Below are 14,169 nucleotides of genomic sequence, written 5' to 3'. Positions count from 1 at the left end.
TGTGAGAGGATAAGGAGGAAATTCTGGCCTGAGTGGCACCATGATGATGACAACACCATCTATGAGTCCGAGGAGAGCAGCGAAGGGAGCAAAACCCACACGCCCCTGCTGGATTTCAGCTTTTACTCAAGGACAGAGACCTTTGAAGATGAGGGAGCAGAGAACAGTTTTTCCAGAACCCCAGACACGGATTTCACCGGACACTCGCTCTTTGATTCTGACGTGGACATGGAGGACTACACAGACCACGAACAGTGCAAGTGACGTTCAGCCTCGCTGACCCTCTTCTGCCAGAGGGCCACTCCCTGGGGTTGGTCCGATTTCCCAGGTGGAAATCCATCTGAGCTGGGAGGAGATCTTTGTGCTCGACACAGTTCTCACGAGCTAACTGGACGATAGCAGCCTTATTTCTTTTTGTACAAACGAGACACAGAACCATTCGGATGGCTCCATTTAAAACAAACAGGCAAAAAGGAAAAAAAAAAAAAAGTCAGCATGGTTCCTGAAATCCATTTTTGTTTTCATTAGAAAACTAACACTGTGTGGCAGAGCAGGGGCAAGAGCAGATTGTCTGCGGATTGTGTCTATGTAGATCGTCTTCAACCCGAGGGCTTATTTGTGAGACGGATTCTCGAACGTCCTTCACCCACCGGGGTTCCAAGTAATGAGAGAAATCATCGGGGGAAATGTCCAGGAGACAAATATCCTATGGTGGCTGCTTGTATTTTATGTGTGTATATTGTATGTTGAGATAATTCAAATAAAAATCCATAGATATTCAGTGAACACCTACTATGTGCAAAGCACTGTGCTAGGTGCTAATCAGTATAAGATTTATTCTCAGTCCTGCCAGTGACTAGCTGTGTGATTTCGGGCGAGTCCCTTAATTCTTGTGTGCCTCATTTCCCCCACCTGTAAGGTGGGGATAACGATACTCTCCACCTACCTACCTCACAGGGGTGTTGTGAGGATTCATGTGGTAGCACCTCTTGGAAGAGGTGTGACATAAACACAACATTTTATTCTTTATTGTGCTTCCTGCGTATGAACATTTGAGGGCAGAGGAATTCCATATCCAGCCAACAGCAGCCACAGTCACTCGCCAAAGCCGAGCAGACGAAAACACACGCAAAGGCGCAGTTAGGATTCTGTCACCATTCTTCTTTGTGATCTTGCCTGAATGGAAATCTTTTACTGAAAGACGTTTGAAAATGCTTTCACAGAGCATCGACAGCTACACACAGTCTTCAGTTCTGTGTATTTGCAGACGTCTTTCTTCCGTTGCCTGACCGCACGCTGGAATGTTGTCCTTTGTAGACTCCCGAGTGTTAAGTTGCCTGTGTTTGATTTATTTGAAGGGAATAAAGCTCAGGAATATGATGGGTTTCGTAGAGGTGAAGGGGAAAGGATTTGACTGATTTTTCTAAGCAGATGCTTGCCAACGTGTAATGTCTTTTTGAAAACAAATCTTGCAAGACGTATCGAAAAGATGAAGTCTGAAGAGGATCACGTGACAGGTATCAAAGCACTTTGTGCAGTGTAGACTCTATGCAGTTTTACTAATGCAACTTTTCTGGCGTTCTCAGCCATTGCCCCGTGAGAGGAAGGCAATGCTGGGGACAAATCTTAATGTTTCTTAAGGATCTCCCGTAGCTGCCCCGTGCTCCCTCTCTGTCCCTGTAGAGCACATGGACCCTGGGGGTTACTGTATTTACTAAAGCGCTCTATCTCTGAAGACATCCTTTTTGTTGACTTAGAACATTTTCCAGTGAAATATGGGGTGAAGATGCTGGGGTGACGGCCATGGATTTGGGCTAGGAGAGTCGGTGTTAACGATTTACAACCGCAAGCACAGCTGCTTTGCTTCTGATCTCAACGGACTCACTGGGTAATGGTTATTCATGGTGGGGCCAAAGAGGCATTTTTCAAAAGAGACCGCAATTTCTGCTGAGAAGTTCGTGTATTTGCTTGAAAAAGACTCTCTTTGAATATGGCTTTTGCAAAACAATCCTAAAATGCTGCGGATTCACAAAGAGGTAAAGGGGGAGAATTGCTGAGGCTGTTTACCATTGGAGCCACAGTGTAGGACCTGTGTAACTGGGGACAGATGCTGAGATACCCTCAGTTAGAGATTCTCATTGCACAGGAAACTGAGTCGTTAGTTTCTTATTAAAAGCATTCATCTTTGAGAGGACCGTTTGGTGCCTAATGAAAATGTGGGGGAGAAGATATGAATGGATGAGCGTGTTGTGTCTCCAGCGACACTTGGGAGGACTCTTCACCTCGCCTGTCTCTAACACGTGTGTTCCAAGGTCAGCTGGTGGTAGTTCTGTGTGACTAGGGAAACTTCTGGCTTGCAAATGTGAATGTCATAACTAGCTAGGCTGTGGACCCGGCCACACAAAGACCGAGTTGACCTATCCCCATCCATAGCTGGAAAAAGTTGTGTTTGCAATCTTGCCTGCAATTTACTCTCACTGTATAGCACAAAGGGTGTTGTGTCCTCGCGTCAAGAATGATTTAAGTTATGGCTGTGCAGAGTCACATATCGTTTTACTGTGCATTGCTTGCAGGGCAAGTACATAGAGAGCCAGTGTTCATCGTGAAGTTGTAAAATAAGTCATTCTTTACAGGTGCCTCTCACAGAGGCTTAAATGGACATTACCACTTGGAGTCTTGGGTACTAGCCTGCCAGCTCATGACTGGGCACTCAACATTCCGAAGGTGTAACTTGATTTAGAACCCTGGAATATACCCAGGTTTTACCTTCCCAATGTGGGTTATGGAAACAAAACGACCAAGACAAAATCACTGTCGGGTGGATGACCTAGGTAGTCTTTATTGGAAGGGCTTTAATTTTACCTGGTTTGTTCCTAAGTTCCCCAGATTTGAAGTGTTCTCCAATATGGTGAACAGGTGCTACTTAAAAGAAAATATAACAAGAAATTAGGGGGCATTTTGGTCATCTGGCTTACTTATTCAAGTTGTGTTTCTTTTTTTCCTGGAAAGTGACTTAAGGAGGTGTGATCTTTAATGTTAACAGATGTTTTTTGGTTGGACAGAGCCCCACTAGCTGTCCGTTTTTTTTGTTTGTGTGTTTGTTTTATTTTTTACTTCTCAGTGTAAAAATAAATTCTGCCCCTCTATCCACTTCCCTTTGCCCCTCATCCCCACTCATCAGGATTAAGGAGCAGCAGCAGTGTGATTTAATCTGCTTATGTCAGCTAGGCAGAGGTAAGCTATATTGTCAGAGTTGACCATTTTGTTGTTGTGACATAATGAATTGTGAACAGTGATGCTATTGTTGAGGCCATGAGCTAGCTACCTTGGTGACTGACCACAGACCCAAGAACTTGAATCATAGCTGTAGTCTGGCTCTCCAGTGAGCCCGGCCTGTGTATACTGTGGCATTAGGTATTAGGATATGTTTGCTTGAAATAGTTAGAGTTCAAGGAAGGGAAGAGCTAGGAATTTTAGCTTCATGGGTCTTGCCTAGGTTATTTAAGAGAAAACATAAAATCATAAGAATGTATATAGCTGGGTAATGGATTAGTTGTAGAAAGCCCCTTACAAGAGAGCCTCTGAGGTTCTTATTGGCTCCATATCACATGCATATTCATTTGTAGGCAAGACCTGAACTGAAGTCTTTCACCTTAGATGGTTCTTGCCGTTATGTTACTTTGACTTTGTTTCTTTTTAAAACCCACGTTCCCTGAAAAATCAGTCCATGTGTCCATCAGCACATCCCCAGCCTCTCTCAAAGAGTGCTTGGAATCTTCCACTCTTGCTCTCCATGTCTGTTCAGCCCAGTCCAGACCAATTCAAGAATTTACTCTGTGCAAGACACTGCTAGACTCTGAATGATACCAAGTCACCAAGACTCCATATTCTTTTTTATCTTTTAAAGAATCTATGCCATATTATCACTCCTTGCGTATTTACTGAGCACCTACCCTGTTCCTGGCCCTGAGATCCACAGGAGATCTAGAGGGTGAACAGAACAGACATGGCACCCTGATTTTAGGGCATCCGCTTTTACCCAGACTAATGCAATGGCTTCTTCTAAATGCTTGGTCACTTCCCTGATCCATTCCACCCTACACCATTAATTTTTAAAAGAATTTCTGGCCCTGATGGGGTGCCATATTGCCTCAGGATGAGGGTTACTCTCTGGGCCCTGGTATTCTCAGCTCTTCCTTCTTCATCTTGTTTCCTGGGACGTCTCCCAGGGCTTCTCCATATGAGCCATCCAGTGCATCCTGGTTGGTCTCCTTGCCATTGCCTAAACATGCCTCATGTCCCCACTCTGCTTCTGCTTCTGCTAGCCTCCCTCCTGAAAGCCCTGCCCTTCCTGTCCACTGGCCCAACTCATGCCCACCTCCCAAGGCCCAACTTCATCAGTTCTGCAAGAAGACTTCCCAGCTCATTATAATCTCCCCTTCCTCTAGAAACACAGCACACATCGTTGGCTTCCCTGCTGGCTGCATGGGAAAGGTATGCCTAGAAAGCAGGCCACACACTAGAAAGTAGTGCTTTTAAACTGTTTGCATCAGGGATTCCTTTGATAATCTAATGAAAGTCCTATACCTTATTACCAGAAAAATACATATATGCAAATATACAAAATTTTACATGTAACTCGGATTTAGAGACCTGAAATCATCCATGGATTCTTTAGGGGGCTCATGGACCCCAGTGGAAGAAGCCTTCTAAAGAGTCTTTAAAAGCTACTGTTGTTAGTGTTCATTCTTTCTTGCCTTTGACATATGCAGAGAGTAGAAAATTGGTATGGGATGTGTATGCAAAAGCAATCTCTGTTATTATCCGTGTTGGGTGTGTGTTGAGTGACAGGGAAGGAAGGAAGAAGAGCTGTCTTACGTTAATTGAGAGAATATCTTTGTTTTGACAGGCTTGGCATTTTGAAACTGACAAGGTTTTATTGTTATTGTTCTTGGTTATCTGTTAACCATCGAAAAAGTTGGTTTATCAAAATTAATTCAGGGCCAGGTAAGCTTCATTTCAGGCCTCAAACCCACTACTTCTGCAGGAGTAGGCTTTGGCCTAGGGTTATTAAGGTAGGAGAGAAGAGGCTGGATTTTTCCTTATAGGAAAAAGATCGGCACAGTCAAGTTTTCCTGTATTCATCATTCATTAATTCATTCGTAGGATAACTGTTGAGTGTATTTTCAATAAAAGGATGGTGCCTTTGTTGATAGGTAACTACTCAGGTTCTTCTTTGTTGTCGTCGTCTTCTTCTTCTTCTTCTTTTTGTTTTTTTACAGGGTGAAGTTATTTTTATTGCTCCTGACTATGATCCAGGATCCTTTGTTCTCCTTTATGTGCAGTGCTGTTTAAGTTGAACAAGAACCAGTGAAAATACATTCGATGACAAATACTTCCAAGTCTGAATGCTGAACTCTGGCAACACATCTTTAATAGGTCCAGCCATCAATTAATGTGTGATTGTGGAGTGCTTGACCTTTTTTCAATTGCTTCCAGTGGTGAAACTGGGTGAAGTTGGAAAGGATCCCCTTGGTAGGTGGGGCAGGAGGTCCCTCTTTCCCAGAGTTCTTTTGCTAGTACCAGGAGTAAATGTCAACAGATGATGAATATTTTCTTCATTTGAATTCCTTACCAGAAACTTGAGTTTTTAGTCCCTGAATTTAAAGGATATCCTAAAGACATTTAAAGTTCCAGGGGCGCCTGGGTGGCTCAGTCGGTTAAGCGTCCAATGTCAGCTCAGGTCATGATTTTGCTGTTCCTGAGTTCAAGCCCTGGGTCAGGCTCTGTGCTGACTGCTCAGAGCCTGGAGCCTGCTTTGGAGTCTGTGTCTCCCTCACTCTGTGCCCCTCCCCTGCTCACTCTCTGTCTCTCAAAAATAAACATTAAAAAAAAAAAGATATTTACAGTTCCTTAATGTTTAGGATAAGATAACTGGAATGGATAACTTATTGCCTTGCTCCTTAGAGATAGTTACAGAGGAAACTAAAAAACCCGCTTAAAGGAAAGTGACTCAGCTCTTTTGGGGCTGACAATGGGACCTCCTTAACCATGCTGGCTCCTGCCAAGGCAGGGAACCTGTCCCCACAGCAACGCTCTCTGAAGTTTCCGTTGTTGGCTAGATTATAACAAAGTGGTGATGTTCAAATTTCAAGAAGATTATGCCCCAAATTGTAAAACGTGTAGATAGATAAAGAGTCCCATCACAGTAATAAAGTAACTTATGAATGTGGTCTAGCCAGCACCCACACTCCTGATCATTTTAGTGGAAGAAACAAGTTAGAGTAAAAGATTGATACAGTACTTTGGTGTTCTGTACACAATTAAATAATGTCATCAATGAACGTGATGGCCTTCATGAAGTTTAAAAAATTCTGGTTGTCCCTAATTACAACTTTGTATTTTGAAACAATCCACTAATTGTAGAGCAATATATATTTATGATACTGGTTAATTTTATAAAAAGTAGTATTGCTACATATGACCATTCACCTCCCTCCCTCCCCATAGCAAGCAATTTTTTTTTTTTTTTTTTTACTTTATGACTCTGGAATAGAATAACTTTCATTTATCAATAATATTTAAACCTTTGGTCTTTCTTTAGTATTTTATACACCTACCTATGTCTTTGAAACCAATAGGAGTCAGCTGCTGAATTGCCATGTTAATTAGCTGTGACTGAACAGGTAGCAGAGGGAGTACAGTTGTTCATTGGAGGGCTAGGAAAGAGAACTGCTTTGGATATTTACCATCCCCCTCCTCTTAAAAAACAAAACAAACCCCAAACAACAATCTGTGGACTTTTCCCTTTAACAGTTGTTCAGAATTGAAAGTGTTCTGTCATATTTGCTTCTGTCTCTCCACAAGAGATCGCATTTGGCTTATTCAAACACAAACCATGTCCAGATGATTGTATTTTTACCTTAAACAAATTGTATCTGAATTCTTTTGCAGCAATAAGATTAAAAACAGTATCAAATTTTCAAGGAATCTCTGCTTCAGTAGGGGCGACATGTTTGTGTTACTCCTGTCAAAATGATTACCTCATGTGATCAGTCTCATGGGATCATGCTTATTGTAAACATGTGTTTTCCCCAGGAATGTGCATCATGTAGCGTGTCTCACGACTCAAACGGTAATGATGGCTGGGAAGAGGAGGGTCTGAATCCTTCATTTGGCGATGCTAAGATTTCACTGAGTGGGAGGAGAGAAGGAAAGGGTGACAAAGGTGGCCTCTTCAGGCAGCACGTGGTACGGCTGTGTTGGAGACGTGTCAGGCACCTCGCAAGTTGTCTAAGGGGTGGCGTCAGTAACATAATACAAAATCCAGGTTTACAAATCAAAAACAAATGCAATTTGTAGGGAAGGATTATTTGTGGATGTATGAAAGACCGGTGCAGGAAGCACTGAAATAATGTTGATCTTTGTCTTAATTTATATGCTCAAGTGCTGGGATTGTGCCATCTGAAGCCAAGCCTGGGAAGTGGGAGAGCAGCTGACAGCGATGGCCTCTGCTCAGTTCCTTTGATTCTGGAACTTCCTTCTATTCTCTCAAAAGGGTTCGTGGCATATGGTTTCCATCTCATGAATATAAAATGTACAAAGTAACGTATATTTGTTTGATAGATGCCCTTTAAGTGGAGACACCCAAATCATTCGTATTTAGGTAGTGGTCTCCAAACCTTTGTGCTCATTCACCTCATCAGTAAAACTTTCTGAGCATGCCCTTTAGCATATTTATTTATAAACACACACACACACACAGAGTGCTCATACTGCAGTACTGATGTGTACATTAAAAACCATGGCAAACATAGAAATTTTCAAAGGCTGTTGTTCTGGACTCAGTAGAGTTTAGGGAATGGGGCAAGGAGTACTTACAGGCAGCACCTAGAAAGCTGCAACTGATTAAAGAATGTGTATGTAACATTTGTGGCAAAGTGGATGTAAAATAGGCATGGGCGCATGATTTTAGGTCAACGAATGTATGTATGTATGTATGTATGTATGTATGTATGTATGTAAGTATTTTTACTTAAAATGGGCATTTGGGGTTGGGGAAGAGAATGGTGAATAAATAGATGTCCCCTTTACAAGAGCTATTTTAATTCTGTTTTTGGGACCACATGATCTAGAATGTTTTGAAAATTTCTGAAAGATTTCACAGTACATGGACTTAAGCAAAATAAGAAAAGATAGGAGGGGAAAAAGCAAATAATGCAAATACGGGATGCATTGTTTCAGAATTTCAATACCAATCTGCAAAGCATGTTTTGATAATTCCTGGTAACCAACATCTCACTGATTATAAATCTCTCTTCTGTTTGTTTATAATCCAATGTCACCAAATGTGTGGAAGGTGCACAGATTTATTTTCAGAGATCCGAGATGGGAAGGAGCAATGTTGGTATAATTTGAACCCACATTTCAGCTGCTTGGGGGCTGATGGATGGACACTGCCCGGAAGCATTTACCTGCACCACCTGTTTTGCAAACACAATGAATAGCATCTTGCTGAACAAGGGCCTCAATGTTGAGGTGGCATTCCAGTGTTTATTTCTGGACCTATGAGTTACTTTAGCACAGTTATTGTTAGTAGTTTATAAAGCCATATTTAAACTTGTATACTTGATTGTAAGATAGATTTGAATTGTGCACTATGTTGATTACTGTATATAAATTGTGGAAATTCTGTACATTTGGTCTTCATGCTGTATGTATTTGATGTGTAAATGATAACTAATGGTTATGAAATAGCTTGCTGTGAATGTCTTTATTCCAATTTGCTTCTCTCTTTGCAGATTTGAATGTTTTAACTTTACACTCATGAGGAAAATCTGAAATCTTTGCATCGAACATACTGTTAAGTGGTAGTCCCTTAGATGATTGGGAAGATATTTTTCTTGTAAGGTTCTTGTATAATTAAAGCAGAGGTAATTAATTTTTTAGGCATATAATTTTCAGATAGAAATTCAATGGAATGTTTTTTAAGTAGAAAACAGGTCTTTGAATATGCTCTCCTACCCTCTCCTGCCTTTTAGTTCTTGCCCAGTGTGCCCCTCGGAGCTTTTGGGGAGTGATACCCACTAGTAGAGAGAAGAAAAGGGGGAGGGGAGCAGGACACACGCTAAGACCTTTGCTGTGGGTATGAGGCCTGATGATAGAGCAACTTCCCCTTCTGTTAATAGTGTCTAAATTAGTTTTTGTACCTCTCCAGTGAAGTAATTGTGATGTCCGTTTTGTAGATGAGGAAAGAGGCTTGGGGGTAAACTAGGGTACAGTGGCTAAGACATGCTCAAGTCATTGATTTGCAGTGAGGTTTTAGAAATACAAATCTTACTTCCTAGTGTTCTGTCCATATGTGCCTGGCGATGAACCATGAAAGACAGCTGGATTTAAAGGCATGTCAGGATGGATGGAGACATTTAGGGTGTTTGAAATCCTATCTAGAAATTTGAGCAACTGTTATCCAAATATTAGCTTCTTAGCATTTAGGGCAGATTGCAATGAGGTAACATCTAAAATCCCAAACTTCCCAAACCATGGGACTATCTATTAAGTGGAAGATGAGAGAACCCCCTAATCCCACATTCTAGAGGTAACAGTTTGGCTTTCAGACCCCCATTCTCTCTTGACTAATAAATCTCAACCATTCAGCACTGCTTATTAACATAGACCCTTATTACATAGGCCCATAATTGAAAATGCTTTGAGACAATGTGTATCCACTTCAACTTAAATGAGCTCCGGACCCTTCTAGAGCTTGTATGGGGGCTTTGGACTCAAGCCTGGTGTCTGTCCCACTAGGGAAGCTTGCTCTCCTTGCTTTCAGAGGCATCAGAAGGAAGGGAGGTGTTTGCCTTTCCAACATGCTGTGCTCTCAGAAGTGTTAAGAGAAGTATTTTGTTGCCAGTTGTCCTGAATATTCCATGACTTGATTTTTCATATTTTTGTCCTCCTTTCCTTTTAGAGGAGAGGCAGAGCAGTTGGTGTCCTGGCTCTCTCAGGGGCCGCCGTTTTGTTTGCACAGGATGCCACTGTCAGCACCCATTAAACACTTCCCAGCTGGGCTCGTTCCCATTAGCAACAGACTTTTCTTTTGAAACCTACCAAGGTTAAAGTCGCTTATGCTGTGGATGAAAGCAAACTCTGGAAAACGAAGGGAAGAGAACCAGCGTCCTCCCTCACAGTGTGGCTGCCTTGTGTGTCCAAGAGGTACCTGGTCTGTTTTCATGGTGGTGCACTCATTGTGAAGGCTTAGGGGTCCTCTCCAGTTGAGGGCCTGTTAGAGTTGAAGGTTCACCTTACCCAGGATGGGCGGACACCCTAAGTGACTCATTGTCAACGTGTATCCAGGTAAACCCTGATTGAAACAGCGTCACAGGGAGCCTCGAAAGGGAGGAGGAGAGTTGAGGGAAGGGCTGTGGGTGGCAGGGAGCAGCCCCGGACCCCTTCCCCAGCCCTACTGTATCCACACGTTTATTGTGTGCTGCTGCTTCCTTCTCCACCCTCACAGATCTCCCTCCAACTAGCTGGTGCATTTAAAGGCAAATGGTGGAAATCTTAGGGCTGCTCAGGGATGTCAAATAGTCCAGATTCACCAGTGGTACAAGTGTAAGATGGGAGGTAAGTGGGGAGGCAGCCTGGGCCACACTGTGTGGAAGTCATCCCTATAAGGGTGGGGAGGTTTTCTGAGCAGGGGACTCACATGAGGAGAGGATATTTAATTCAGGTTTATCTGATGACAACCTGGACACAGGACACCTCAGAGAGGAGGCCGCAACAGAGCAGCTGGGCAATCTCAGTGGTTCCCAGAGAAGTCAGAAGTGGGGCAGGGGGCGCAGGGTGAGTGGGGAGGGGGAGATGCCAGCCACAGAGCACAAGGACATGCCGAGCCTTGGATGCAGGGAAGGAGAGGGCCAAGGTAATGAGGTCTTGCTGGGAGCTGGGGGCTGCCAGGTGTAGGAAATGCGGAAAAGGGACACGGTCCGGGGAAAAGCTGTGTTTGATTTTAGCCGCACTGAATGTGAGGAACCAGTAGGGGGTGCAGGGCTGGAACTTGTGAAGGGGGTAAAAGTGGAAGCAAATGGGCTGGAGAGAGAGAGTAAAAATCTTTAGCACCTGGGGCGCCTGGGCGGCTCAGTCAGTTAAGTGTTGGACTCTCCATTTGGGCTTAGGTCATGATCTCGCGGTTTGTGAATTTGAGCCCCGCCTTGGGCTTTGAGCTGACAGCATGAAGCCTGCTTGGGATTCTCTCTCCCCCTCTCCCTCCGCCCCTCTCCTGTTGTGTGCTCTGTTTCTCTCTCAAAATAAGTAAGTAACTTGAAACAAAAGTCTTTAGCACCCTGCATTTGTATGTTCCACTGTCTTTAGGGTTAGTCTCTCAGTAACTCCTTGACCATGTCCCCTGGTGTCCTCGTATATGAGGGGTCTTGCAGTTTGATCTTCAAGCCCTTCCTCGCTCAAACCTCCTTTCATTGTTCCCGATGGCTGAATACCACTTAATACCAATAAACACCGATTCCACCTTCTGCTTTGTTGATTCTCATAGTGTTGGAAAGAGGAATTTAGTGACCAAATCAGCCAGCAATAGCTGACATTTACAGATCACTTACTATGTGCCAAGCACTGTGTTCTTGGCAACCTATGTGCAGCAACTCATTTAACCTTCACAGCAGCCCGGTGAGATAGGTACTGTCACTGTCACCACTGCCACCATCATAATGACCGCCACCACCACTACCATCATTGTCACCACCACCTTCCTCCTCAGCGTCACCATCATCACCATCTGTAGTTTATAGATGAGGAACTGAAGCAAAGAGGGGTTTAAGTAACTTAACCCCGGATCTCTGCCAAGTGAACAGCGGAGCTGGGGTTCAAGTGCACGGTCTGTGTTTAAGAGCCTGGCTGTGACACCGCTGTGCCCCGCTAGCTCTATACCATTCTAGCATTTGCACCCCCAGACCACACAACCTCTCGAGTACAAGGCTGTGAAGATGCAGGGTGCTTGTGTTGAACCAGAAATGGCTTGACTTAACTCACTTCTCCCGAATCATTCCCAGCCAGCCCTGCGGGGTTTGCCTTCTTACAGAACACACACAGACCCTGTCATCAGGTCCCTGATCCATGTTCAGACAGACTTTGGTTCTCTGTGGGGAGCTGTCTGGTTTCCCTGGTCAATTCGCTTTGCTTCTGGTGGTCACGGCCATTGGCCCCACACACCTTGTTCACCTTGACTCCTCACAGAGGGGATTCCTGGGCGAATGACTGAAAAAGGCAGGATTCTTAGGGTGTCTGCTGCCTGCTGCCCAGAGGAGCTCACCGCGCACATTGTTCTGCACTGCCTATAAGCAGATGCTGCACACGTCTCCACCTCTCACCCCAGACCTTGCTCCTCATTCTCCAGACCCACGTACACATATGCCCGTGGGACGCTGCCTGTGGGTGTCTCCACGTGTCCAGATGTGAGCTGTCAACTCTCTTTCTCCCAGTCTACCATTTCTCAGTGTTTCCAAGCCACCGAATGTCTAAGCAAGACCCCTGTAGTCACCCAGTCCTGTGGCTTCTGCTTCCTGAAAACAGTTTAAATGCATCTCCTCCCTCAGCTCGGCCTGAACTTCCGGGGCTGCGGCCTCCCACTAGGTTCCTTCCTTCTGGCCTGCTTCCCCCGTACCCATTCTCCACCTTGCTGCCAGGCGAGTCGAGAATTTGGGCGTCATCCTTGTGCAGGGGCCGTGCTAGTCTTCTCTGTATCCTTCCAATTTTAGTATGTGTGCCGCCGAAGCCAACGCCGTCAAGCTACTCAAAAAGGGAAACTGTCCGTGTTGCTTCTGTAGCGTTCAGGACGAAGTACGGGCACAAATGGCTCTCCGTGACCTGGAACCCGCCTCCCTCACCCACCGTATTTCCCACCGCTGCCCTTCCCATCTTCACACACCAAACTCCAGATCTACCAAGATATGAAATTGCCACTTTGTTTTACCTGTCATTCCACCACTGAAGGAATGATGCTGTGTCAAAAAAAATTTTTTACTGGCATCTTGTGTCTCTTTACACTGATAATACATGGCTGACTGTAGTTGATTTTTTTCTGTTTTCTCTGCTGAGTGCTTCCTTTTGCCAGACTTTCCCCAAGGAGAGACAGCCAAGGAGAAAGGTGTTCTCTTTCATCTCCTGACGTGGTGGGGGATAGAATGATAAATCAGACACTGACGCTACCCTCAGCGGTAGGTGAGACATGAACACATAAAAACTCTGGTAAAAGATAAATGCTGATAAATACCCCAAGAGAGGGACAAATAAGATGGCTTGGACCCTGTGGTGGGGAGAGTCCCTCCGGCCCAGGAATGCAAGAGATGGAGCCCACTGTGCCTCTCTCCACTGTTCCCCTGCTCTCGCAGTCCTGAAGGTTACGCACTTTTCCAAGTCATGACACTTCCCGAGGGGCCCTCTTCCCAGCACAGAAAGGAGGAAACAGTGTCTTTCTTTGGCTAACAAGGCTTTCAGGAATCTGGAGGTTTAAAAATGGTGGTCCACAGACCATATGATCTGAGTTGTAATAGGCGTAAGGAGCACCAGTACGGCTGGATCCTCATCTTTCTGAGACAACCCCCACTGTCAAGGACCCTCTCTCCACCATCAGCATCTCAGACAGGTAGATGACATTAGTGCTGAAGGGGTAAAGGAGGCAAAGAGGTGTCTTTAAAGAGTTAAAGTGGACGTGGAACACATCTGTGGCAGGGAAGGACAGGGCATTACACCAGCTGCTCAGAGGCAGGTGGTGTGGGCTGACTGGGTGGATGTGCCCTATGTCTTAGCATCAGCTAGATCAACCCCTTCTCCTTAAAAGCAGCTTTTGCAAGTCACTGTCCCGAAGCTTTTCCTATGAGCGCATATTAGCTTTGGGACACTCTTAGGACGGAGCACCGCCCACAAACGCTTGCGGTTGCATCCTTAGCAAACATTCGCTTTACTTGCTGTTGCTGGGTATTTATTCCCCAGGCAGGGCTCTCCAGTGGTTGTAGTGTCCAATTTCGGGTGTTGGATAACTTTAAGATTCCTGTGCAGTAGGTGGAGGCCCAAAGGGAACCGCACGTTCCACCTCTTCCACAGCATGATACACATAGTAAATGCTCAATAAAGACTGGTTACAGGAATGGACACATC

The 14,169-nt window shown here is 44.6% G+C and overlaps 1 protein-coding gene and 1 pseudogene across 4 annotated transcripts in view; one reads left to right on the top strand and one right to left on the bottom strand.

The window, feature by feature from the left end:
• Nucleotides 1–1,399, top strand: part of FAXC (failed axon connections homolog, metaxin like GST domain containing) — a 73,639-nt gene extending 72,240 nt beyond the window's left edge. For 3 of the 4 annotated variants that reach the window (XM_040474231.1, XM_040474230.1, XM_040474227.1), the window contains one exon: nucleotides 1–1,399. This exon is cut by the window's left edge and continues 83 nt beyond it. In XM_040474231.1, the coding sequence (XP_040330165.1) occupies nucleotides 1–264 (264 nt within the window). In that variant the 3' untranslated portion in view covers nucleotides 265–1,399. The other variant, XM_040474229.1, reaches the window with a different exon arrangement.
• An 11,304-nt stretch (nucleotides 1,400–12,703) lies between these two features.
• LOC121030111 (uncharacterized) lies at nucleotides 12,704–12,792 on the bottom strand (annotated as a pseudogene).
• Between the last annotated feature and the right edge of the window lie 1,377 nt (nucleotides 12,793–14,169).

Source organism: Herpailurus yagouaroundi, unplaced genomic scaffold, assembly GCF_014898765.1.
Source record: "Herpailurus yagouaroundi ecotype Mexico unplaced genomic scaffold, PumYag 139, whole genome shotgun sequence".
Classification (NCBI taxonomy): Eukaryota; Metazoa; Chordata; class Mammalia; order Carnivora; family Felidae; genus Herpailurus; species Herpailurus yagouaroundi.
Note: the sequence above shows the minus strand (reverse complement) of the source record. Positions and strands in the feature narration are given on the sequence as shown.